Source organism: Budorcas taxicolor, chromosome 19, assembly GCF_023091745.1.
Source record: "Budorcas taxicolor isolate Tak-1 chromosome 19, Takin1.1, whole genome shotgun sequence".
NCBI lineage: Eukaryota > Metazoa > Chordata > Mammalia > Artiodactyla > Bovidae > Budorcas > Budorcas taxicolor.
Genome location: NC_068928.1, coordinates 50,951,331 through 50,975,816, shown reverse-complemented (window position 1 = coordinate 50,975,816; position 24,486 = coordinate 50,951,331). Strand labels below are relative to the sequence as shown.

The window sequence follows — 24,486 nt, the reverse complement described above, 5'->3', positions numbered from 1 at the left end:
CACTGGCCCATTCAGCATCTTGGGGGCCCTGCGGTGTGAGGCAGATGGCACTGCAGGACACGGGAGGCACAGCCCTGGTTGCAGGCATTGTGTGCTGGGGAGGGGGCAAGGAATTAGGACAGCGTGGCCTGTGACAGGCATGGCCCCGATACACTTGACTCGCCAGAACCCTGCCGCCAGTTGACATAGATCGGGCCCAGACGCTGCTCTCCAAGGTCGTGCGTCCAAGGAGGAGAAACAGGACAGCCACCCCCCCAAACCCGGTCAGCAGTGGAAGCTCTCCTGGGCACAAGCATGGGGTGACGGCTGGGGTGGACCCTCCGCTCCTAAAGCCCTGCTCTTCCTGCCGGCCATCAGGGCAGCAAGTCTGGGGGCACCACATACACCATCAGGGCCTCCCTGCATGGCATGCCCCCTGGTGCCAACACCACTGCCCTCAAGCACCTCTGGAGCCCTCTGGGGCCACGAGGCGGCTCCTGGCCACTTGAGTAAAGCGTGGACAAGCAGGTCCCCTGCTCCCCCGGAGCAGCCCGGCCTCTGCACTCTCTGCGCCTGGGGCTCCTGATGGAGAGGATGGACAGGGGGTGACAGCTGAGTACCGCAACCCGCCATGCGGGAAGCAGCCACGCCTGCAGGGGAGCAGGCTTCTGCAGCCCCTTCCTCACGAGTTTCTCACAGAGTTGCAGTGATAACCCAGCTCCAGCCTCTCTCTAGCATCTTTCACTTTCCCAAGCCCACCCCCATCCCTCTTCTGCCTGCGCCTTAGCCTCCTGAGGGTGCTATTGCAGTGTTAGTAGCCTCGGTTATTCCAGTCAGGAGCGGGGTAGGGCTGTGTTCCACCCTGTCCCTCCCGGCGTCCAGCACAGGCTGCTCACGTGGTAACAGGCAGTATGTGATGTTGTTCCAGTTATCTTCTAAGGGCAGGAAGCAGAGCGGCAGTCCGACGAGTGTTTCTTGTTCCCTGGTGACGCTGAACCTGAGAGGCCAGGCTGGGGGTCGTCAGAGTCCCTCACCCCATGTCTGTGCAGCAGGGTCGGGCGCTTGGTGTGCTCTGAGCCAGTGGAAGGGACACCAGCCGCCCGTCCCGTGGACAGCTCTGGTCTGCCTGGTGTCCTGTGGGGATGCCCAGCCCACCCGAGCATCTGAGGGCCCCTCAGCACCTGGGGCTGTTCTGATTCTTGGAACCTTTGCGGACCTGGCCCAGGAGCCAGGCTCTGATGTCTGCTTTGAGGTGCGGCTGCCGGGGGCTGGACAAGCCCTGGGCCCTTCTGGTGTGACAGCCCTCCCCTCCCCACCGTTTCCCTGGGAAGAGTGCCTGGCTGGCAGGGCAGGCGTGCTGAGTTGGCCTGGCCCTTTGCCTTGGTCAAGGTCCTGCGAGTTACAGGAAGTGGCTTGTTAAAGACTTACTGAGGGGGAAGCAGGAGTCTGCCCTCCCCGTCTGTTTCTTAGAACGCCCCTCCACCCGCAGTGCTCCCACACAGGCCACCCAGTAGCAGATGAGCCGTGGGGGCAGCTCCGCCCATGCAGACTGTAGTTCACGGCCCTGCCCTGGAGAGCCCGGCCTCACCTGGACCACAGTAGACTCTGCCGCTAGACGTGCTCGCTGCAAGCAGGTGTACTCGTGTACTATCACCGAGTGGGGGTGGATTCCGGACTGTGGACCCCTGGGGAAGTGGGCAAGGACCCCAGGCACTGGCGACCCCTGGCTCCCTCGGAGCCTCTGTGTGTCCCCAGAGTCTCTTGCACCCTGGGACCTTCACCGGGGTCTGGGCCATGTGTGGTCCAGTGGGCAGTTTGTGCCCCAGTGGGCAGTATGTGCAGGTAGGGGTGATCCCAAGCCCCATGGCTGGCACAGGGGCCCCACCTGGGCATCCCCAAGCCACAGCCTGGGCTGACCTGAACTGTGACACCCCTTGGCAGAGGAGATGGGGCACCCAGACTGATGGAGCCCTGTGGCTCTGGTGTCCAGCTGTGGGTGTGCACCCAGAGCTCCTGAGACAGGTGGGCTTGCCTGGGGCAATCCCTGGGGTCACCTGTGAGCCTTCTGGAGCCCCTGGCCCACATGTTCCGCTTCTGACTAGACCTCAGTGTGGACAGGACACTCACCAGGGAGGGTAGAGGCTTCTGGGCACCTGCCAGGCAGAGGTCAACCCTTGGAGCAGCCACACGCCTCCCCAAGGCGCCACTGCTGCCGAGCGGCCCGTCTGCGCTGAGCACTGAGGTGGGGCTGTGCCTGTGGGTCACGCTCCATGGGTGGTGCGGGGGGAGACTGACCGCCAGTCAGTCTGTGACGGGTTCCCCGTGACGGGGACTGGGTCAGAGCCGGCCAGCTTCAGGAACTGCTGGTAATTGAGACTGTGTTTTGGGATTTCCATGAAGAGAACTGATTTTAGGTCAGGAATTAGGCACTTAGAGGCATTTGGGGCGCAAACTAGGACGCAGGCTTCTTTCTAGAAGTAGGGAGCGCCCCAAGTGCTGACCACGTGGCGAGGTCACGCTCCACACCTCTGGTCACCGCTGTGCTCACAGGCGCAGAAGTGCCACGGGGCGGTCGTGGAGGACGCACCGCGTGTCTGACAGTGTGTGGTCACAGGCCTTGTCTGGCGCCGTCTCTGGCCCGGGGTCCTCCCCCCCAGGCCTGGGTACATAGCTGTATCGTAGCCTGAGCGTCAGGTTCTCCAACTTCGAGGTGATTCTGATGGGCAGCTGCCCCCCTGGCTTCTTGGTGGTCTCCAGGGCTTCTGACAGAAGGGTCTGGGCTGGGGTGTGACTGTGCCATGAGCCGTCCCAGGTCAAGCTCTTTGGGAAGGTGGGGCTGGCCAGACTCTGGGTACGCATCCCCCTCACAGATCCTGCAGGACCTGGCCGAGGATTTCTTCCGTTTCTGTTTCCCTTGGCCCCACCCCCAGCCCAGCTCTGATTAGGTAGGAGTCCTCGGCCTCCAAGGGGGCACTGTGACTGTTAGAAAACCCAGCAGTCAACGTGCCTTTGGGATTCACATTGGTGTGTGACTTGTGACCAGCAGGGGTCATGCGGACACAGCGTGTCCTTCCTACCCGTGTGCAGGCTCTGAGGGAGGGGCCGCTGAGACCGCAGTGGAGAGGTGAGAGCCCAGGAAGAGAAGGCTGGAGGCAGATGGGTGGGCATAGATGTGGGGCAGGGTCACCCCCAGTGTGGGCCAAACCTGAGTGCAGCAGGCCAGGGCCCTCGACCATCCCTGCCCGCCCAGCACCAGGTCCTTAGCAGCCTGGTCCTTGGAGCTGCTGACTCTGACAGGCTCCTGCTGTCAGGAGAGCAGATGGCCCAGCCACCCCAGCCCACCCACCCACTGGGGTTGGGGTTGCCAGGGGACCCAGAACTGCCGAGAGCCCCCCTTGCGTCCTGAGCCATCCTCCGCTCTCCCTCTCTGAGATGCTGAGAGCAGGGCCTCGGGTGTTCTAGCCTGTGAGATGTGGGCTGTCGCCGGGGCCGGTGTTGACTGAAGCTGGCGGTTCCGGCAGTCAGCTCCCTCTCCCTGGGCTCAGATTGCGGTCTGAGAAAGGGGAGAGATTCGTTCTATTTAAAGGGATCTGTAATTAACAAAGCAAAAACAAAATAACCATAATTTAGATCTTCAAAAACAGTAATGGCAGAGGCTGGTCCTGATAACACATAAGGTTTGACTGCAGTGGTTTAAGCCCCTTGTGTGTCTGCTGTTCTCGTTTTAAAGAGCTCTTCAGTGCGAAAGGCATCTATGGACAAGACATCCCAGCAGTGGGATGTTTTCTTTCCTTGGAGTATAAGCAGAGGCCCTCTGGGTAAAAGCAACTGAAAAGCCAGAGTATCCTCTTAGGGCTTCTGGGTCCAGAGATGCATCAGCTGCTCGGTCCTCTGGGGGACTCTGCCCCCCCGCCCCATACCTACCCCCAGTTCCCCAGATTAAGCCCCCCCAGTGGGCTGCCTAGCTAGATAACACTGTGAGAAATCTGGAGCATCTTCTGCTTTCAGGGCTGAGAGGACTTCTGGGGGCAGCGCCAGGCATGTGGCACCTGTCTTTTTGCACTGAGAGGTGGGCACATAATAAATGTGATACGGGAAAAGCGTTTTACTGGGTAGAACACGTCTAGAGTGTTATTTAGACACGTAATCATTGCAACAGATACTAGTGATGTGGGTTGCATTTGTCTCTTTCCTGCTGAGTCTTTGAAATTGGATGTGAATTCCGTACCTGCGAAACCTCTGGGGTCACGTGAGGAGGGGCTGCCTAGTTGGGTGGTGACGTTCTGGCTCAGCCCCTGAGGAACCTGAGACCCGAAGGGTCCAGAGACTTGGCCACCCAGCAAGTGGGCACGGGAGCCCCAGCTCTGCCCTCCTCTAGGTCCCAGGGCAGCAAAGCAGACCCCAGACCCAGGTGGCATGAATCCCAGCAGCCACCGAAGGCCTTGGCTCAGGGTGCTCACAGGTTACTAAGACCCGTCCCCTTGGGCCTCAAGGCTTTTGTCAGCGTGTCCAGCCCACTGGTGTGGACAGAAGTGGCCCCACATTCTTTCCTGGGGTCTGGGCACGGGGATGCGGTGGGCATGCCCCTCCCAGCACGTTCTTCCTGGACTCCAGTGGATAAGTGCACCGGCAGCGCGTGGGCAGTGGGATCTGTTTGGTCACAGAACCCCTTGCCAATCTAGTGATGGTTGTGGGCCCCTTCTCGGGAAAATGGCAGCCTGGGCCCCCAGGTCTGTGTCGCCTGCGAGGGGCACTGCGCTCTCTGCCTGAGAATGTGCCCACAGCACATGCCCCATACCGCTGACTGCTGGCTTTTCCGCCTGCTGGCCTACGGGAAGGAGGGCACACTTGCCCTGTGCTCAGCCCTGGTCCCCAGCCCTGCTTGGAGCTCTTGTGCTTAAGAGAGATTCTTAACAATCCCCTGAACCGAAGGCTGGCCGTCCTGTTCTTGGCCTGGGCACAGGGTACATCAGACCAGAGAGGGACACAGGCCTGGTCAGCGGGCTCCAGGGAAGCCACTGGCTGCCCCCAGAATGTACCCAGTGACTGGATGCAGCTGGGGGCATCCCATTCCAGCTGTTCCTTTCTGTCCATCACAGCTGCCGGGGTTCTCTCCTTGTCTCCTTGGAGTGATGGTTATGGGCAGTGACAGCTGAGGGCCAAGGATCCCACTGTCATTCCCCAGCTGCAGCGGTTAGGGACCACATGGGGGTTCTAAGAAATTTGGAGAAACATGGGAAAGCTGGGTGGCCTATCAGGTGAGGGAGACCAGAGCCCCGGGTGTTTGCTAGAGCGCCCTTCCCCCGTTCTGAGTCACTGGGCCGCTCCGCAGAGGAGACATGCGTCCTGATCACTTTTGTCTTCTCGGATTACAGGGCTGTTCAGCCCAGGGTGACTAAGTGGGAGCGTTCCGTGGGTCTTAAATGCTTTCAGCTGGGTGTTTCTATAGTGCCGTCGCCATAGCACCCGCTAAGCCAGGAGCAGGGGTGGGGGGTGGGGAGGCAGGACACTGGGAGCCTGGCCACGGTGCCCGCCTGCAGCAGGGATGGGCTCAGGCCATTTTCTGTGGCCTGTTTGGAGCTCCTCAGGTCTGTCGGGTGAGGCACGTTCTGTCCTCTGTCCGTCCCAGAGAGTGTGGGCGCTCCTGCATGTTCGGGAATGTCCCCTGCCCACCGCGGCCAGTGTGGCCTGGGGTGTCCTCCTCTCCAGCCCCTTTGGACGCGAAGCTCCTCACTCAGCCTAGATTTCTAGGGTCTGCCCTTCAAAGTGGTGGCCTCCCTCTGCAAGGAGGCAGCTTTGTGGAAGGAGGTCAGGAGGGCTGGCAGTTATTCCTCGACAGAAGTGGCAGCCTGGGTCCTGGCCGGATGCTGGGGGAGGAGGAAGGGTCAGCTCTCCTGGGCCGGGCACCCCAGCCAGGCCGACGTGTCTCCTGCCCCATCCTGGGCAGGTGTGGTCCTGGAAAGACACTGCGTGGCTCCGGGAGCCCCCGGGTCCTTGCCTGAGACCTGAGCTGCTTCTGGCTGATCTTGGGGCTCGTTTGAATAAATGGAAATCTTAAAAATAAACCGCCACTTCCTCCCCCGGCACGGGAGGCTGCCAGGCAGCTAATGAGGCCAGCACCCCGCGCCAGCTCGCCCGGAGCCGGTTTCTTTCCCCTCTAGGGAGTGGGAACATTGAGGTGAAAGACGTTACCGCAGCCTGAAAACCCAGAAACCGGCTGCAGGACGGACAGGGACGCCGGGCGGTGCAAGGAGGAGCCGTCCTCAGCAGCGGGCTCAGGGTGGCTGGACCCGGGGGGCCCGCGTCCCGGTTTACACCGCTGTCCTGGGGTGACCGCTCACAGAGGTGCCTTCCTCCGCCCCCAAAGTCTCTGCTTAGGTGACCGTGGGTGCCTCCTTTGGGCCTGCCTTCTCGAGGCTCTGTGCTGACTTCTCAGGGTCTCAACCTTTTCACTCCAAGCCCGCCCTGCCTCCCAGGTCTGCCTGGCGCTGGAGCAGCGCCCCAGGAGGGTGGGAGGTGGTAACCCCAGGGACCGGCTGGCTGGGGCTTTTATTGGGATTAAACCCCAAACTTCCCCTTGTAGAGCTTTGCAGAGACTCTAGAAGCCCCTTAGGGGGCTCTCGGGATCACAGCTGAGCCCAGGAGAGCCCATGTACTCGAGAGCAGGCTGAGGGAGGCATCTTGGTCCAGGGCTGGTTGAAGCCTGCAAGGCCACACCGATGTTCCACTGTCCCCCGGAGCGGGTAGGACAGCCACGGAGCAGAGTGGGCGGAGGCCCTCGGGGGGTCTCGGTCTGGTGCCGGGTTGCTGTTTAGGTGATGGGGCGCGGGCAGCAGGGGCCTGCATCAGTGTCCCCGTCTCTGAGCGAGCCCTGTCCCTTCCAGGCCCTTGTGTCCAGCAGGTGTTCCCACCCTCAGGCCTCTTGTCCACGTGGGGGCTTTGGGGTGTGAGCCAGCCCCTTGGTGGGCAGCATCTGAGGGGTCCTTCCACACAGCATGGCCTTGCCCACCATGGCACCCTGCATCTGCAGACTCCCCCGCTTCCTGGAGGAGCCACTCTGCAGGCTGGAAGGGCAGAGGCTGGAGGTCTGGGTGCACACGTGTTTCATAACGTGGGGCTTGGGGACAGGGGGTGGAGGCAGCCAGCAGGGCTGCCCTGAGGGCCTCTCCCCTCCTGCTCGGACTTTGTTAGGCACACCTTGTGGCCTGGCTGGCCCTGCAGCTGCTCAGGAGGGCCAGGGCAGACTCCTCCAGGGTGGGGGACCTGGAGGCCCATTTAAGCTGCTCTCTCAGGGCAAGGAGAATGGAGTTCAGTGTTGAAGGCAGGGTGGTCTGCAGGTGCAGAGGGAGCAGGGTCCCTGTCCTGGTGAGAGTGCTGGGCAGGCAGGCTCACACTGGCAGAGGCTTGAGCTAGGGACAGGGCTGGGGACGGCCCACGCCCAGCAGGCGATTGCCCTCCAGCTGCGTGCTGCTGCGATGTGGGGGGGAGGGCAGGGAGGGGCCAGGAACAGCCTGCACTGCGCCCACCCGGCTCCGCACCGCCCACCCATGCTGAGTCAGAGCTGTGGGGGAGGTGGTGAGTCAGGCGGGGGAGGCCGCCCCCTCGTGGCCCGGGTCTGCCCCTGCCGGAGGATGGGGCTTGATTCTGTGAAGGCTGGTCCCCCCAGCCAGCGGCGCGGTGGAAAGGGATCCCAGTTCAGGACAGAGGAGTCTGTGCCCCTTGTGGAGCGTGGAGTGGGCTTGGGGGAGAGAGGGGAGACAGGGAGGGGGCTGGAAGGCTCTCCTGTGTCCCAGAGGCGGGGCTGCACACAGACATGGGGGGCCTGCAGGCCTCCCTGGGACAGCTGCCCCCAGTCTTGGTGGAACTGTTACTGGAACTTTCCATCCTGCAGAACCAGAGTGTTCTGGTGTGCTGTAGCATGGAACTGTGCGCTCTGCCCACCCCCGTGGGATTCGCGCGTGAACTAGTCATTCTCGAACGCACAGTGCCAGCTGAGCTGTCCTGGTCTTCCGACTATCGGGATGGCCTTTATGGTTGGTGTCGGGGTCTGAGGGAGGTGCCACACCAGCCTCGCCGGGCAGTCTGCCACGTGGTCCCCACACATGCAGCTGCCAGGGCACCAGGGGGCAGTGGCTCAGCGGGATAGCCTCATGGCCAAAGTGAGTCACACGGCCAAGCACCCACCCCAGTGGGCTGGCCGGGAGGTGTCCTCCCCCTCTGTGGGGCTGCTCAGAACGGGAGGTGATGAGGTGTTGTCCCGTTTCGGGCTTATCTGCCTCTCCCACCCCCAGTACATCGACGCCATCGGCAGCAAGCAGGGTGAGCTAGAGAGCTACGTGTCCGACGGCTACAAGACCGCCCTCACCGAGGAGAGGCGGAGGTTCTGCTTCCTGGTGGAGAAGCAGTGTGCCGTGGCCAAGAACTCCGCCGCCTACCACTCCAAGGTGGGTACTTGCTCTTCACAGGGCTGGGCCCTCACTGGCACAAACTGCCTCCCTGGGGAACATGGGGGCGTGCCCCACCTTGAGCTGTGATGAGGGAACACTGCGTTTTCGATCTCCTCAGGAGGAGAGTTCTGGAAGGACAGTTACCAGGTCAAGGTTGCAGATGTTTTACAACTCCCAGCAGAAATTGCCAGGTGCTTTTTTTGAGAGCAGTTACACCAGTAACTCAAGCTTTGCTGGTGGCTCTGACAGTAAAGAATCTGCTTGCAGTGCAGGAGACCAGGGTTCAATCCCTGGGTCAGGAAAATCCCTGGGAGAAGGGAATGGCAACCCACTCCAGTATTCTTGCCTGCAGAATTTCATGGACAGAGGAACCTGGCAAGCTACAGTCCATGGGATCGCAAAGAGTGGAACACGACTGAACAACTAACACTTAAAGTTTCACTGTTCACATCAGTAGCCCACTGAGAGGGTCTTCTCCTTGGGAGGTGCTGCATGCAGTACCAGCCCCTATAGAGGCCAGCTTAGCCCCCCGAGGCCAGCACCACCCAGAGGACACATCTCCCCTGAAAAAACAGATAGCTTCAGTGGGGCTTCTGTTCCCCGTAGTCCACAGGTAGGAACTGGAGTGGGGTCAGAGGTGTCATCTGGAACATTCCAGAATGTTCTGAGAGCTTAGGTGTGGTTAGGCAGCCCGAGCCAACCAAGGAGACCCTCATTTGTGTCCTTTTTTCCATAAAGGGGTTCTGGGGGTAGCACCTCACACGTGTTTGATCTGACTCAGCTTCTGGTCCCCAGGCTGACAGATGGCCTCAGCCTCCACGGAGAGGCTCCTACCTGCCTGGGCCTGCCCGAGGGCCTGCTGCTGCCGCAGGTGCAGCGCAAGGACAGTGATGGACCTTCTGTCCTCTGCAGGGTCAGGGTGGAGCCACCCCGCCGCGTGAGACTTTGCGTTCAGGTCCTGTGCCTGAAGGGCTGGCTGGCAGCGGGGAGGTGCTTGCTAGAGCCGCAGTGCTCCGGCAAGGCCACCGCAGCGCCCACGCGGCTCCAGCAGCCACGCGGCAGGCATGTGCGCCCTCTGGTGGCCACTGGGCCCTATGGCTGCTTAGGAGAGCGTGGACCCATCCGTGCTAAAAGGAAAGCAGGAGAGCCATCCTTTTCCAGGATGTCACCATCTCTGTTTCCTGCGGGAGGGCAGATCGTGTGTATGCGAGATGACTTCCCAAGAAACCCCAGCCCCCCAGGAGGTTTGAGAAAGGCACAAGCCCCGGGTCTGGGGCACCAGGGCGTGAAGGCAGAGCCCCACCTGCTGTTCCTAGCAGCAGGCAGCTAACATTTCCCTGTTGCCTGGGTTCAGGCCTGACAGTGACAGGGCCATCAACTGAGGGGGAGCCCTGAGTTGTCCCTGTTGGTGAGGGTTCCTGCTGACCCAGTTTTTCACCACCAGCCCAGACCCATCAACTGTTCCTTTCAGCCAGAGGGTGGATTGTAAGTGTCTTCAGTTTGGGCCAGTGCACAGGGAATGTGGCCACTGACATGTAAGCCAACTGCCCTGGCTGTTTTCCAGTTAAACATTCTATGCAGATAAGCAGCCAGCCCTCATGCAGGGGTCTGCTGGCCCCAGAACTAAACCAGAAGTTGGGGGAGGGGCCCTGGCCTGCTCTGAAGGGCTATTTGTCCAGCATCCCCCAGCTTTCCCATGTGGGCGCCACCTCCCTGCCCCAGACACAGGCCAAAAGAAGTGGGAAGATAAATGAGGAGAGACAGTGAGGGCCGGACAGACCCGTCCAAGGTCCTGGAGACCCTGACTGCCCTAAGCTCCACCCAAGGTGGGTCTGGGATCTGCATGGAAACACAGTTGTATCACATGTCGCAGGGAGGGTAGCCCGCCTTGGCCAGAGGGCTAGGACAGGGGAGGCAGAGCCGTCTCCAGGGCCCTAAGTGTGTCCATGCCGTGGATCCGGGACCCCTGAATGGGCTGCAGGGGGTCTCAGGCTAGTGTCTTGCTTTTGGCCACACCCCCACCCTGGGAGCCTGGTCAGGCCTGGGGCTTCCTCATGCTTTATCAGGCCCTTGTGCCCTCTAGCCCCCTGTGTCCTGGGCAGACCCCAGAGCACACTGGAGGGACAGCTGGGCTCGAGGGCCCCTGGGTTGGGAGGGGGGAGCGTGGACCGCAGTTGGGCCCTGGGCAGCTCTGTCCCTTCCCCACAGTCCCCTCTCTGTCCCTGTGAGGTTTCCTGGCCCTCAAGTCTACCTGAACAGCACTCTTCCTGGTACCTCACCACAAAGAGCCTATCCTGTTCCATGGCTGACCATGTGGGCCCCTGTTCTTTCAACTCCCTCAGGCCCCTGGGGAAGCCCCTCTTGGGTCAGGCCTTGGTTTGACCTCATTCTGAGGGTCTCTCAGCTGGGGGGCATGCTGTACCATATCCGGCCCCTTTCCCAGGTCGGGAGTCAGGGACTTAGAGGTGGCTCACCTGGTTGAGGCACCCCACCTGGCGAAGAGCAGCCCCAGCCAGGTGTGCCCACCTGGGGTTGGGTGTGTCTCTTCAGGAGCCGCCTGGTGCCATCTGGGAGCCGAGGGGCTGTGTCCGTGAGGTGGACTACAAGCCTTGGCCTCTCCCAGCCCTGCGGGGAAGCCCCCCGGCTGCGGGAGCCTGAGGCTGGCCCTCACACCCACCCTGTTCGGCTTCCTCCACTCTAGGGCAAGGAGCTGCTGGCGCAGAAGCTGCCGCTATGGCAGCAGGCCTGCGCCGACCCCAACAAGATCCCCGACCGCGCCGTGCAGCTGATGCAGCAGATGGGCAACAGCAACGGCTCCGTCCTCCCCAGCGGCCTGTCGGCCTCCAAGTCCAGCCTGGTCATCTCAGACCCCATTCCGGGGGCCAAGCCCTTGCCAGTGCCCCCCGAACTGGCCCCGTTTGTGGGGGTAAGTCCTCGCTTCAGAAAGTTCTGTGGGTGTGGGGATGGTTCCCCTTGGTGCTGGTGGTTGGCATCCTGGGGTGCCCTAAGAGGGGGCCTTGCCGGGCCCAGGCCCTCCTGCCACACTGCACCCACGCCACCTCTTCTCAACAGCGGCTGTCTGCCCAGGAGAATGCACCCGTCATGAACGGCGTCTCGGGCCCAGACAGCGAGGACTACAACCCATGGGCTGACCGCAAGGCTGCCCAGCCCAAGTCCACGTCTCCCCCGCAGTCTCAGAGCAAACTGAGTGACTCCTACTCCAACACGCTTCCCGTGCGCAAAAGCGTGGCGCCCAAGAACAGCTACGCCACCAGTAAGCGCTCCACTGGGGCCCCAGGCCCACCCGGCCCACAGCAGTCACGGCATCCCTGAGGGGAGGCTGGGGGGAGCCCAGAGGCTCACAGGCACACGTGTGTGCAGCACCCTGGGGACCGCTTTGAGATTTCCATCCCGGATCCTTGAGTTTGACAGGCTCTCCTGTGAAGTGAGTGTGGTAGGGCAGGGCGGTGCCGGGACGCCAGCAGCTCAGCCGGTGACAGGAGCTGATGGGTGACGCTGGAGGGCACTTTGCTGACCGTAGGACCATTCCCTGCCCTGCCTCCAGCCCATCTGCCATGGACAGCACTCCCCCTCCGGCAGCCCCACCAGTGGGCCTTGGCCTGTGAGGGTCTCCCCATTAGCAGATGGGAAAGCTGAGCCTAAGACCCAGAGAACTGCCCCAGCTAATGAGCGGCGGGTCAGAGGCCACATCCACACGCACCCTAGCTCCCAGCCCCTTCCGGAGTCTGAGCCAGACAGCCCTGGAGGCCTGGCAGTCATCCATGAGGGTGGGCCGCCCACCTCCAGGCCCACCTGGGGGCTCCGAGCGTCCTACGGTCGGACAGCTGAGCTGACAGGAGGGTGACCACGCCCTTTCCCGCGTGCGGTGGAGCTCCCCCTCACACCTGCCCTGACGTTCCTGGCAGCCGAGAACAAGACCCTGCCGCGCTCGAGCTCCATGGCCGCTGGCCTGGAGCGCAACGGCCGCATGCGGGTCAAGGCCATCTTCTCCCATGCGGCCGGGGACAACAGCACCCTGCTGAGCTTCAAGGAGGGCGACCTCATCACCCTGCTGGTGCCCGAGGCCCGAGACGGCTGGCACTACGGCGAGAGCGAGAAGACCAAGATGTGAGTCTGGCGGGGGCGTCAGCCTCCTGACCCGGGTCCCTGCGTCCTGGCTCTGGGTCCTCCTCCAGACCGATTATCCAGGTCCCACAGGTCCATTAGGAGGGACAGACGTGGCCGCAGGCCCCCACCAGCCCTCACTTCTATGTCCCTTGACTCAGCCCGGCATCCCACGTGTGCGCGTGGCCTCCCAGTCAGAAGCCAGCCTTCCACCCCAGAGCCTTTCTGTGCACGTGAGCCACCCTTGTGAGGGTTCTAGAAGTGGCCTTGAGTCACGGGCCACACCTTCACAGCTCAGTTTGACACCTGTTGCCAAGAGGCTATGCCAACGCCTGGCTCTCGCTCAGCCAGAAGCTGCCCAGGTCAGGGGCTGTCCCTTCCGACTGCCCCCACCACCCACCGCCATCGTGCGTGTGTCTTTTGGTGGGCTGAGAGACCCCTGCCCGGGGCAGAATCAGCCTGCCTCCACCAGGAAGGGAGAGACTGGGCTGAGCTTGGCTCTGGCCTCCTGGCAAGCGCCACCCTGGGTCGGGAGCTCTGAGTGCCAAGGGGCACCCTCCCATGGGGGCTCCAGGCAGCCTCTCCTGTTGGGGCTGTGGCTTTGCAGTCATGTGGAGCTGAGCCAGGAATCCCATCCTGTTTGTTGAAGAAGTTAGAGCCCTGCTCGGTCCTGGCACCTTCGCTCACCCACAGCCCCACTCCTGTCCAGGGCAGGGTGGCTCAGAGCTGGATGGATGCTCCAGTGGGGTCTCCTGGTCTCCCTGGAGTGTGTGCAGGGGTGTGAAGGCCAAATCCAAAGCTCCCGAGCACCAGGCCTTTTGGTGGAGGCACCCTGAACCCGCCTACCTACAGCCCCTGCTGTGCCCCCTCCTCAGATGCGTGCAGCTGGGCGGGGGAACGGGTGGGACCTGGGGCCAGCTGACGCACTCTGACGGGGCCTCCTGTTCCAGGCGGGGCTGGTTTCCCTTCTCCTACACCCGAGTCCTAGACAACGATGGCGGGGACAGGTTGCACATGAGGTGAGCATGCTGACGGGGCAGGTGGCCTGTAGCTCGGGGCAGGGGCTGCACGTTTGAGACCCTTGGGTCCAGGGGTGTGGAGGTGCTGTGAGGGGTGGAGGTGTCTGAGAGCTGTGTGGGGTGGGGCGGGGGCTCACCCAAGACAGTTGCAAGGGTGAACTGGGCTCCCCCTACCACCCTGGCATGCCTCACACTCTCCTCTTAAGAGGGGGCGGGGTGGGGGCTGGGGGAAGCCCAGGCCCACCCAGGCAGCATCACTGCTGTCTTCCATTCCGCCCTCCTGTGGGGCCAAGGGAAGCAGGGGGCCCAGGTGGGCCCGGATGACCGCCCTGCCCACCCCCGCAGCCTGCAGCAGGGCAAGAGCAGCAGCACGGGTAATCTCCTGGACAAGGAGGACCTGGCCCTCCCGCCCCCCGACTACGGGACATCCTCCCGGGCCTTCCCCACCCAGACAGCCGGCACCTTCAAGCAGAGGCCCTATAGCGTGGCCGTGCCCGCGTTCTCGCAGGTGAGTGCGGGGCCGTGGCGGGGTCTGTAGGTGGGCGGGTTCAGGGTGCCTCCACCAAAAGGCCTGGTGCTCTGGAGCTTTGGATTTGGCCTTCACACCCCTGTAGTGATCTGCTCAGGGATCACAGCCCAGCGTCCGCTATAGTCTCAGGGCTCCAGAGAAGCGCGGTAACCCCTCTGTCTGCCCTCCCCCCAGCCTGGGGATCACTCTGGACGCCGCCTCTTGGGAGGAGAAGCCCCTTCCCTGAGACCCAGGAAGCTCCTGCAGTCGTGGCTGAGTGCCCTGTCTCTGCCTGAGATGTGACCAGAACCTTCTAGTTAGCATGCGTCTGGGCTCTTAGGAGGCAGGACCAGGCATGTGTGGTCAGCCTACCTGGAACCAGGGAGCCAGAGGGGGAAGATCAAGGCTTGGGTACCCAGCGGGTCCTCCAGTGCAGGGTGGTCTTCAGGTCAAGGTGGGCCCATGATGTGAGTGTGGACGGTCCCCACAGCTCTGCTGGGGAGCTCATGGGCTGGAGAGGGCCCAGACTTCCAGGACATTTGCTGTGGTGGCATGGTGGGCAGGGGCCAGCAACTTTGTTCCATGCTGGTCTCCAGGTCAGGGCCTCACTCCACCTGGGGGACCAGGGGACCCAGGTCAGGGGAGAGGAATCAAAGAGAACTCCTGTTTCTCTAGAATTTGGGCAGACAGAGAGTTGACCCAACAACGGGGGGTGGGGATGCTCCCGGGGGCCTCCCATGTTGACAGTGTGCCATCAGAAGTGGGCAAGGCAGGGAAGGGCTCTGGGTACGTGGTGGCCGACTCGCCCTGTCCAGATGTCCGTGGCTGGTGGCTGTCATGAGCGGCCTCACCCACCCCTCCCTGCCACGAGGAGGGCTCAGCTGGTGCGCACCGTATGAGGTGTCCAGGGTGTCTTTAGGGAACTGATGATTTAGGCACAGTGAGCACGTGATTTGAGACAACTTAGGTGGTGAGTGGGGCGAGGTGGGTGGTGTGGCTGGGCCTTTGGATGGAACATTTTGGAGATAGTGAGGCTGGGTCAGGGCGAACAGCAGGGAGGGTGAGGCGGATCCAGCCTTGGGGGAGCTGTGGCACCTCAGGGGTCACGGGGCCCACCTGCTGAGCTATGAGACACCCCAGTCCCTCTCCAGCCCTACCCAGGCCGCATGGCACAGCTGGCCAGGCCTGGAGGGGTCTGACCTCTGCTTGCTGCTCTTGCATTCCAGTCTTTGGACTTGGTTTTGGAGCTGAGAGAGTGGAGGAAGGTGTCCCCAGTACCCCTCAGTGGCTTTGGGGCAGCAGCTTCTTTGGGGCCAGGCAGCTACAGTGGGAATGTTGGGGCTCAGGGGGACGCTTGGCCCAGGGTCCAGCATAGGCTTGCATGAGGCAGGCTGCCCTCCCTGCATCAGCTTCTGCCAGCCCAGCTTCCCCACCCAGATCCCACCCTCCACTCCACCCTCCACGGTTTCAGGCTCTGGGTTCTCCAGGAAGCCCTCACATGCCGGGATTTTCATCACATGACCCTCACGGCTAAGGGCCACAGGGAACATGTGCGGAAGGAGGTCATCAGGTGACCTGTCTTGTGTGAGCTCTCCGTTGGCCACTGGCCAGATAAGGAAGCATCCTTGTGAATCGGGGAGGGCCCTGCTGGGGGTGGGAGGGGCACTTCGTGTCCTCAGCCGCAGGCAGCATCACACACCCTGGGGTCAGGAGGGACCCCTGTCCTGCAGACCCCGCCTCAGCCCCTGGCTCCCCAGCCTGACGCTTTCTGTCTTTTCCTCACCAGGGTCTGGATGATTATGGGGCGCGGGCTGTGAGCAGGTAAGAGATTTTCAGACTCGTCTTCGGGAGCTGTGGGCGGTGGGGAGCCGTCCCACCGGAAGCTGGAGTCGGGTGGTCCCTCTCCCAGGCCTGCTCGGTTGGAGCCTGGCTGGAGACCACAGTGTCTCCACTCTGAGACAGTGAGCGGGGCCTGGGGTGCCTGGTCTCTGACCCTCACCCCGTTGTGCCCTCCCCAGTCTGCTCCGTAGGGCAGGGCCCTCAGTGCAGGGTGCCCTGACCCCTGGCAGCAGCCGGGGGTCCCTGGATATCGCCTCATGGGGAAAGAGGCCCCTCCCGGAGCTGCCTTCATGCTCCCCTTGTGGGTGAGTGGGAGCCAGGACTGGCCCTGTGCCCAGGCTGGAGCCAGGGACCCACTGCAGCCCCTCTCGGGTCTCTCCTCTCCTGGGGAGGCCCCTGGGCTGCCCACCACCGCTGCGTGACCCCTTGGCCTGGTTGCTTCGTGGCCCGGCTCTTTCCTGGCGTCCAGGCATCTCTTCTTGGCCAGGAGCTGGGCTGCGCCCTGGCCCTGGGGTCTCCTGCCCCACTCCCTAGGGCCAGGCGGCCGGCCGCGGGGAGGCGTGCGGCCCGGCAGCGTCCTGTGCTTTGTTTCACAGCGGCAGCGGCACGCTGGTGTCCACAGTGTGAGGACGCTGACCGGGCAGCTGCTCAGAAGAGCTCCCGCCGCCCCCCTGCCCCCCGGGCTGTCTGGTCTCCATCGGTCTCCTCCTCCGCTCTCGTCGGTGTCTTCCTGGGTCGTTTTTCTTTCCCACTTGCCCCCTCCCCGCCTTTCGGTTGGTGACCCCAGACTCTGATCCCCCAGGGTCCATGGTGCTGCCCCATATCCGCTCCCCGTGTTTACACACCCGCCCCCGCGCGTCCCGCCAGGCGGGGCGTCCTCGCCGCAGTCCCCCTTCCACCGCCGTGCTCATGACGCGCTGTCCCTCTTTGAAGGCTCACCATGAGCCAGGTCTAAAGTTTGAAGAAAAAGAAAAATTCAAAAAAGCCAAAAAAAAAACAACAAAAAGATGAAAAACAGGAAAAGGACTTTTTCTTTTTTTCCTGAAAAACAAAAACAGACATGCATGGACTCCGGTGTACGCACTGTTATCTCACACCCGACCCCTGCGCACACTGGCACCTGTGTCGGGAGAGGGGGTGCTGCGGGCTCCGAGAGGCTCTGGACCCCGGGGCGCCCTGCCAGGCTGCACCCAGAGAGGGGCTGGGGCCGAGCCGGGGGAGCCTCCTGAGGAAGCTGGCCGCTCCTGTGAGGGAGGCCCCGGCCCCGCACGCCTGCCTGCCAGGCCGGGCCCCTGACGGCTCCCTGGTCCCGACGCCACTGAACAATGTGCAGACCAGAGCGCGGTGCCAGCCTTGGGCACCATGGCTGCGACCGCACAGGGCGCTGGCGGGGAGGGGGCCCGGCCGCACTCGGACATTCCAAAGACCTCCAGAGACCACCCCCGCCCCCACGTGTTCTGGAAATCATTTCTCTTAACCAGCCTGTGACGGAGCGAGGGCGGCTCTGGGCACCCCGCCGCATCCTCCCTAAACGCTCTCGTCTCTTTGTGTGTCTCGGTGGCTTCAGAAGCAGACACGCTGGACTGAGTGGCTACTGGTTTTGCCTCTTCACGCCTTGAATCTGGGAAGTGAGCGAGGGCGCAGCTGCTCTGCCCTTCCCACCGCGGGAGCCCCGGTGAAGCTGTGGACGCTCCTTTTTCTGATGTGGTTTAGCCAAACCCTCCTGCCCCCTCCCGTGGACTAGGACGTGCCTGGTAGCGTGTGTGAGAGAAGCAGCTCAAGACGCAGACAGACCCTGTTTTATAATTTAAGGAGAAAACAAAGCCAGAACACGGACCTTTGTAAAAAAAAAAAAAAAAAAAAAGGAACCTTCTATGTTGGTGTTCTAATTTTGCTAAAAGATCTCAAATCCAGGGGATTCCATGCTCAATGGATGAATGTAGACACAAAACTGCAAAACTTGTATGAAGATGTAAAGTGCTGAAAATATTTTTCCTGTTTCCTTTCCCTTTTTTTTTTTTAATCTGAATTGTGCCCTGTACTGCAGTTGTTTGAATAAAAGTTTTATTTATTGCATCTAATCGAGTGTGGCGCCTCCTTCCAGCCCCGCTGCGTGCTTCTGGGCCTCGTGCAAGCCTGGCCACCTTGCCGACAGAATAGCCAAGGTGCAGATAGTGTTGGTCCACATGGCTCTCCCTGGGCACAGCCGGGGAGGCCCCCGCTCCGGTGAGAGCTGCGTGGGCCTGACCCCGGGTCACCCTCCCGGGGCTGGACAACCAGCTCCGCCCTGCGTTCGGTGGTTCTGGCTCCAGGCAGCGTGCCCAACTGCCAGGAGCCCCCATCCTCCATCCAGCTTGCGTATCCTCGGGATCCTCAGCCCTCACTCCCCGCCGCTCTACCCGCACCAACCAACCCTTGTGTTTCCTTGCAGTGCCGATGTGGAAGTGGCCAGATTTTGAGCAGCCCCTGACTAGAGTTAGTAAGTTGCCCCGGTTTTCTTGTGCTGGTCAGCCTATGTTCCCAGCAGCTCCGGAGACCCTCTGACCTGGGCCAGGGCGGGGTCCGGGGTCTGCTGAGCCTGCCTCTGCTCTCGGCTCCGGCCTTCGCTTCCCTTGGACCTGTCCTTGGGCTCTCGGGTTTCCTCTCTCTGGAAGCTGGCGGGTCTGGCCTGCCCCTCTGTCTGGGTTCCCTGTGCCTCTGCTGGGTGCTTTGGCCACAATCGGGGTAGAGCCTGGTGATCAGCTGCCAGGCTGGCTTTGGGCTCCTTGGGCTGAGTGCCCTTCAGACCAGTCTCTGGGCATGGATCTGAACCTGGCCTGGCTGGCTCCTGGGCTGGTGAGTATCAAAGCCCCTTGAGGGCTAGGGAGACCAGGACGGGTCTGGGGACTGCCATGGCTGTGGAGAGAGCCACAGGCATGTGGGGGGAGCAGGCACACGCCTCTGCCCAGCAGGCGGTGGCTCTGCTGCCCGTTGTGCCCACGCTCACCTCTCCTCTGCCCCAAAGTGCCCGAGGGGCTATGTCAGGCTTTCCAGTTTCAGCCCCAGTGGCCGCCTCCAACTCCCACCTGGTGATGGTCTTTTCCCTGGCGCCTCTGGAAAGCAAGCACTGGCAGCCGGGTGGGGAGAACCCACTGCTCTGGGTGCCTGTGCCTGGGTCAGAGCAGTGCTGCTCTCCCCATCCCACCCCAGCCCCGCTCCCTGGGAAGACTGCCGTGTGAAGCTGACACATAGCCCTTTACCAAGATGGTGGTCCCTTCACCCCCTTGAGAGTCACCGTGATGCTGACCTCCCTGTGGGCATCTGGGCCACTCCAGCAGGGCCTGGACCCTCCCTCTTCTTGGCTACCTTTGTTGGGTTTCGTTTTGGGTTTGGTTTTGGCCACACTGCGTGGCTTGTGAGATCTTGGTTCCCCAACCAGAGATCAAACCCAGGCCGCTGGCAATGGAAGTGCAGAGTCCTAACTACTGAACCACCAGGGTTATAAGTTTTTTGGTGTTTATTGATGTTGCTGCTCTTCTCTTGAGCTGCAGTGTGATTCTCTGGAGACAAGTGCTCCTCAGATTGTGGTGTGGGGGGAAATCAGTTTGACGCTGGCTTAGCATGAATGACCTGGGCTATCCTTCTCCTCTGCCTCTGTCCCTCCCTTTACGAGGTGCTCTGAGACACCTGCATCTCCTGCCCCCCAGCCGAGCAACCCCCACCTCTGCTGCCCCTGTGGTCCCTCTGAGTTATCAGGGCCCAGTGGGTCTCATCCCCTGGAGGTACTGGAAGGGGGTGAAGGCCCAGGGAGGCTGGCGTGGCCCCTGCCTGGAACAGAGCCCCAGGAGCACAGTGGGCTGGGGAGCACACAGCACGCTGGCCGCGGCCTATCCTCGGATGGTTCTCCCGGGGCAGGGGTGTCACAAGGCGCCTCTGGTTGGTTGCGGGACCTTGCTCAGCTTTGCCCAAGCTTACAGCTCTGGGGAGGAGACCAAGTCAAGTCCAGAAGGGCCGACGTTCTGAAGTGTGGAAGACACGTTGTAAGAGGAAAAGGTCTGGGCGCAAGTTGAAATACGTGCTGTAACTGCCCTCCGTGCCTTCTCTGCTCTGGAGTCGTTCCAGGATACAAGCCACACTTCGCGCTGCCCAGGTGTTCTCAGAACCACCCCCTTTCTCATTCAAGAAGTGGATTCAGAAGATAACCAAAGGTGACTCCCCCAAATCCTCAGTGACGAACGTCTTCGGGAGGCTGGACCCTAACGCTGCTCAGCTGCAAGGGTCCCACCCTGTCAGGCCAGGGGGTCTGCAGAGGACTGGGAAGAGGGGACAAAGGGCAGGGGGCCTGGCTCGCTCCTGCCTTCACCACACCCAGGACTTCAGGCCTGCCCGCATCCAAGACGACAGATGGATTCCGTGGAAAAGCTGCCGCTGTCCCTATGTCTCTGCTCAGGAGGGGGACAGAGCTCAGCCCCTGGTCCTCTGCCAGAGTGCCTCGTGGCCCTCCCTGGGGGAGGAGCCCCAGCACCCTGACAGCTCTGACCCTCGCGCACACCGACGTCTCCCGTTTGGGTTAAGAAGCGCTTGTTCTGTGTCTGGGTGGTCCGCTGTTGACTGGCCCCGGCATCCGCCCCTGGCCGTGACAGATGTTTGCAGGACAGGAGGATCGACAGTGGCTTCAGTCCAAATCTTGTCCTGTTTTGTCATCCTAGCGTTGACCCCAGCCACCCACCCTGGGTCACTAAAGTGTCCTCCTCGGAGTGGCTTATAAGCTTGTTCTTTCACAGAATGTTCCGAAAGGTAGTGGGCACCCATGGGGGCCTCGCCCTTTCCCCTGGTGCTAAAGGGTAAGGGTGTCCCACCCCAGAGTCTCTGGCCAGGGCTTGCAGGAGAGAGTTGCCCCAGAGGCCTGGAGCAATTGCAGCCGCCGCCTGCTTCCTCTGACCCTGCAGGGTGTACACAGCACACGCTTCCATGGCCACACTGTTTTGGGGGAGGAAACACAGACAGTGTGACTGAGAGCTGGGCATCCCCTTGGGGAAGATCTTCCTGGTGCAGGTGACAGTGTGGATTTGCCACCAGTCCTTCCGGTTTTTAAATTGAGGTGTAGCTGATTTATAGTGCTGTTAATTTCTGTCATCCAGCAAAGTGATTCATTTATACATACATGTACATTCTTTTTTATATTATTTTCTGATAGTTTATCATAGGATACTTAATATGATTGCCTGCACTACTGTAGGACCTTGTTTATCCATTCTATAAATAATAATTTGCATCTGTTAATCCCAAACTCCAGACCCACCCCTCCTCCCCCTTGGCAACCACACCTGTTCTCTGTGAGTCTGTTTCTCTTTTGTAGGTAAGTTCATTTGTATCATTTTTTAGATTCTACATATAAGTGGTATCGTAGGATGTCTTTCTGATTTACTTAGTATAATTTCTAGGTCCATTCATGTTGCTGCAAAATAGCATTATTCCGGTCTTTTTTATGGCTGAGTAATATTCCATTATGTATATAATCATTTTTGCTTCATTCATCTGTCAGTGGACGTTTAGGTTTTTCTGTGTCTTGGCTATTGTGGATAGTACTGCTGTGAACATAGGGGCGCGTTTATCTTCTTGAATTCCCGTTTCCTCAGGATCGATGCCCAGGGGCAGGATTGCTGGGTCACAGGGCAACTCTACATACTGTTTCCCATAGTGTCTGCACCAGTTTCCCACCAACAGTGTAGGAGAGGTCCCTTTTCTCCACACCCACTCTACCATTTGTTTATAGACTTCTTAATGATGGTCGTTCTGATCAGTGTGAGGTTGGTACCTCAGTGTAGTTTTGATTTGCAGTTCTTTAATAATTAGTCATGTTGAGCATCTTTGCTCGTGTCTCTTGGCCATCTGTATGTCTTCTTTGGACAAACGTCTACTTAGGTCTTATGTCCATTTATTGGTAGGGCTGCTTTTTTGTTGTTGAGGTATATGAGCTGCTCGTATATTTTGGAAATTAAGCCCTTGTCAGTCACATCATTTGCAGATGTTTTCTCCCAGGCCGTAGGTTGTCTGTTTATGGTTTCCTCTGTGTAAAAGTTGGTAAGTTTGATTAGGTCCCATTGGTTTGTTTTTGCTATTGTTTGTTGCCTTGGGAGACTAAGAAAACATTGGTATGATTTATGTCCGAGAATATTTTGCCTATGTTTTCTCCTAGGAGTTTGATGGTGTCATGTCTTACATTTAAGTCTTTAAACCATTTTGAGTTTTGTTTTTGTATAGAGTGTAAGGGTGCATTCTGACTTCGCTAATTTACACAAGGCTGGTCACCAACCCTTTCTGATGAGACTGCAGGTGTGTCGGGACACACTTGGCCAGTGCCCCCTTCTGCCTCCCACTCTGATCAGCACGCGTGCCATCCTCCCTTCTCTGGGTCCCCACTTCTGCTGGGTCCCCAGCTCTGGATGGACAAACCTACCCCACTTCTAGGCCCCCCGGGACTGCCTGCCCTGACCCTGGCTGGGGACAGCCAAGGGCATAGAGCCCTCCAGGACCAGAGTCCCATCAGGGCAGCAGCCCCCATGGCTGCCTTGCACCCTGTCCCAGGGGCCATGACCCTGGTCATAGCAGAACCGCCAGGCGGTCCCTGCCCGAAGCGTATCTGCACAGACCAGAACCAAGAAGACCAGAGAGAGGCCCTGAGGGAGGGAGCCCACGGCCCCACCAGCTGGGTGCAGATGCGCCAAGGCAGGGGTGGAACCGAGGCTGACGTGGTTGCTGCCAGCTGTCGGGCAGTGTCTTGGAGACGCGGAAGCCATGCTTTGCTGCGTCAGCCTCTTCTCCCTAGTTGACCTTTAAACAGCTAAGTCCAGTGTGCCTCAGTGTTTCAGAAAGTGCCGGGTCCTCAGCCACACACGAGGGTGCCCCTCCTCGTGCTCTTCCTGGGCACCTGGATGGAGTGCCTGCCCAGCTCCCACGGACACCCGGCCGCGCCGAAGGCCACCCCCACCCCAGGTAACGGCTCCGCTCGTGCCGAGCCCTCCGTGTCCTCCGTGCTGTCCGTGCTGTCGCCCCGGGGCTGCCTGATGTCCTGTTGTCCCCGCCCGGGCGGGGTCCTCCGAGCCCACTGGGAGCCCGAGGAGGACAGGCCTCCATGAGCTCGAGGCCGGACGCCGGCCCCACCCTGCACTCCTCTCGTTGTGTCTCAGCCCCTTGCCCTGGCGCATCTGTCTGTCCGTCAGCCGCCGTCTCGGCACCCAGGGGTGGAACGGCTCCTCTCTGAGGAGACGGTCAGCCCCTCCGCAGGGGCTGTGGGCGTCCCCCCTGCCAGCCCCTTCGCCACGACCGCCTGCGCCTTGTCTGTCATGTGGGTGTGGGACCGGCCACTCCAAGCCCCCGGGACGCATGGGCCGGGCTTGTGTCCTCTGCTGAGCTATCTGTGTGTCAATGGCCGTGTCCTTGCAGACGGGCTCAGCTGCTGCTCAGGCGGGTGGGGGGGACACTGGGCCTTGGGGAAGTTCTGCACGCTGAGCTCGGATGCAGCTCGTAGGGGGCTGTCTCGGGCCACAAAGAGAGGACTGGGGTGCATGTGGAAGGAGCAGAGGGCCCCCCACGCTGACCCGCCCTGTCCTGGGAGGGCCTGTGGTTCGAGGCAGGACAGGTTTGGGAGCAGAGGGTGGTGCGCTGGGGCTCAGCTGGCCTTGCAGGCGGGGCCTCCACCATCCCAGCTCTGAGCTGGGAGGCTGACCTCTGGGCGGGGGTTGGTGCTGTCCACAGCCTAGGGCAGCACGCAGCACCTCTCCTGAAAACCACTGAAATGGCTCTTCTCTCCTCTCCTCAGGAACCCCTTCGCCAGCGTCCAGCTAAAGCCGACAGTGACCAACGACAGGTCTGCCCCGCTCCTCAGCTGACCGCCGCGTCTGCGCCCACTGCCTGTGGGTCCCCTTCCCTGCCCCGCCCTGCAACCTGTTTTGTTACAATCAGCTTATTCCCTGTTAGAGAATTCCCTCCTTCCAAACCCTCTGCCCCTACCTCAGTCTGGCCTGGGCTGAACCCTGGCTCTCCCCACAGGGTCAGGAGGTGGCACCTGGGCCGTGGTTGAGGAGAATGAGGGGGGCTGGCCCCGGGCCCTGGGGCCAACCTTTCGGATCAGGCATGTCTGTTGTGTGGGCCAGGGAGCCTCCAGGGTGCCCAGAACGCCATCCCATCGGCTTGTAGCTGAAGGGGAGCCCCTATCCGGTCAATCATGAGGCCACTCACCTGTGCGTGCCTGCAGGCAGGACACAAGGGCGCGGGGAGGGGCGGGCCGGCCCCTTTGTCTCAGAAGACGGACTTATTAAGGACGCGCACCTCCTGGCAGACTCTTGCCTGGGGCTCTGCTGGGTCTCCGTGTGCCCACCGGCAGTCTGGGGGGCTTCTCCCTGCCCATACCCGAACTCCCACCCAGAAATGGCTGCAGGGGCCCGCCTCTCCGCCCTGGCCCCAAGGAGGGAGATCAGTGCTGTGGCCTGGGTCCCCAAGCTGTGTGCGTCCTGGCCTGGGTGGGCCTCCCCCATTGATGCCCTGGCTGCTTCCCTATTTCAGCTGAAATACAAGATTTTAGAAACCT

At 61.1% G+C, this 24,486-nt stretch overlaps 1 protein-coding gene across 6 annotated transcripts in view; it reads left to right on the top strand.

Moving 5' to 3' along the window:
• Positions 1–24,486, top strand: part of BAIAP2 (BAR/IMD domain containing adaptor protein 2) — a 63,838-nt gene extending 39,352 nt beyond the window's left edge. The window contains exons 7-15 of one of the 6 annotated variants that reach the window (XM_052658053.1): positions 8,271–8,423; positions 11,128–11,352; positions 11,499–11,700; positions 12,353–12,554; positions 13,502–13,570; positions 13,916–14,078; positions 15,865–15,899; positions 18,349–18,396; positions 23,719–24,486. In XM_052658053.1, coding sequence (XP_052514013.1) covers positions 8,271–8,423; positions 11,128–11,352; positions 11,499–11,700; positions 12,353–12,554; positions 13,502–13,570; positions 13,916–14,078; positions 15,865–15,899; positions 18,349–18,376 — 1,077 coding nt within the window. In that variant the 3' untranslated portion in view covers positions 18,377–18,396; positions 23,719–24,486. Of the gene's footprint in view, positions 1–8,270; positions 8,424–11,127; positions 11,353–11,498; positions 11,701–12,352; positions 12,555–13,501; positions 13,571–13,915; positions 14,079–15,864; positions 15,900–16,513; positions 17,994–18,348; positions 18,397–20,009; positions 22,895–23,718 lie in introns of those variants that run through there. The other 5 variants (XM_052658054.1, XM_052658051.1, XM_052658052.1 and 2 more) reach the window with 5 other exon arrangements.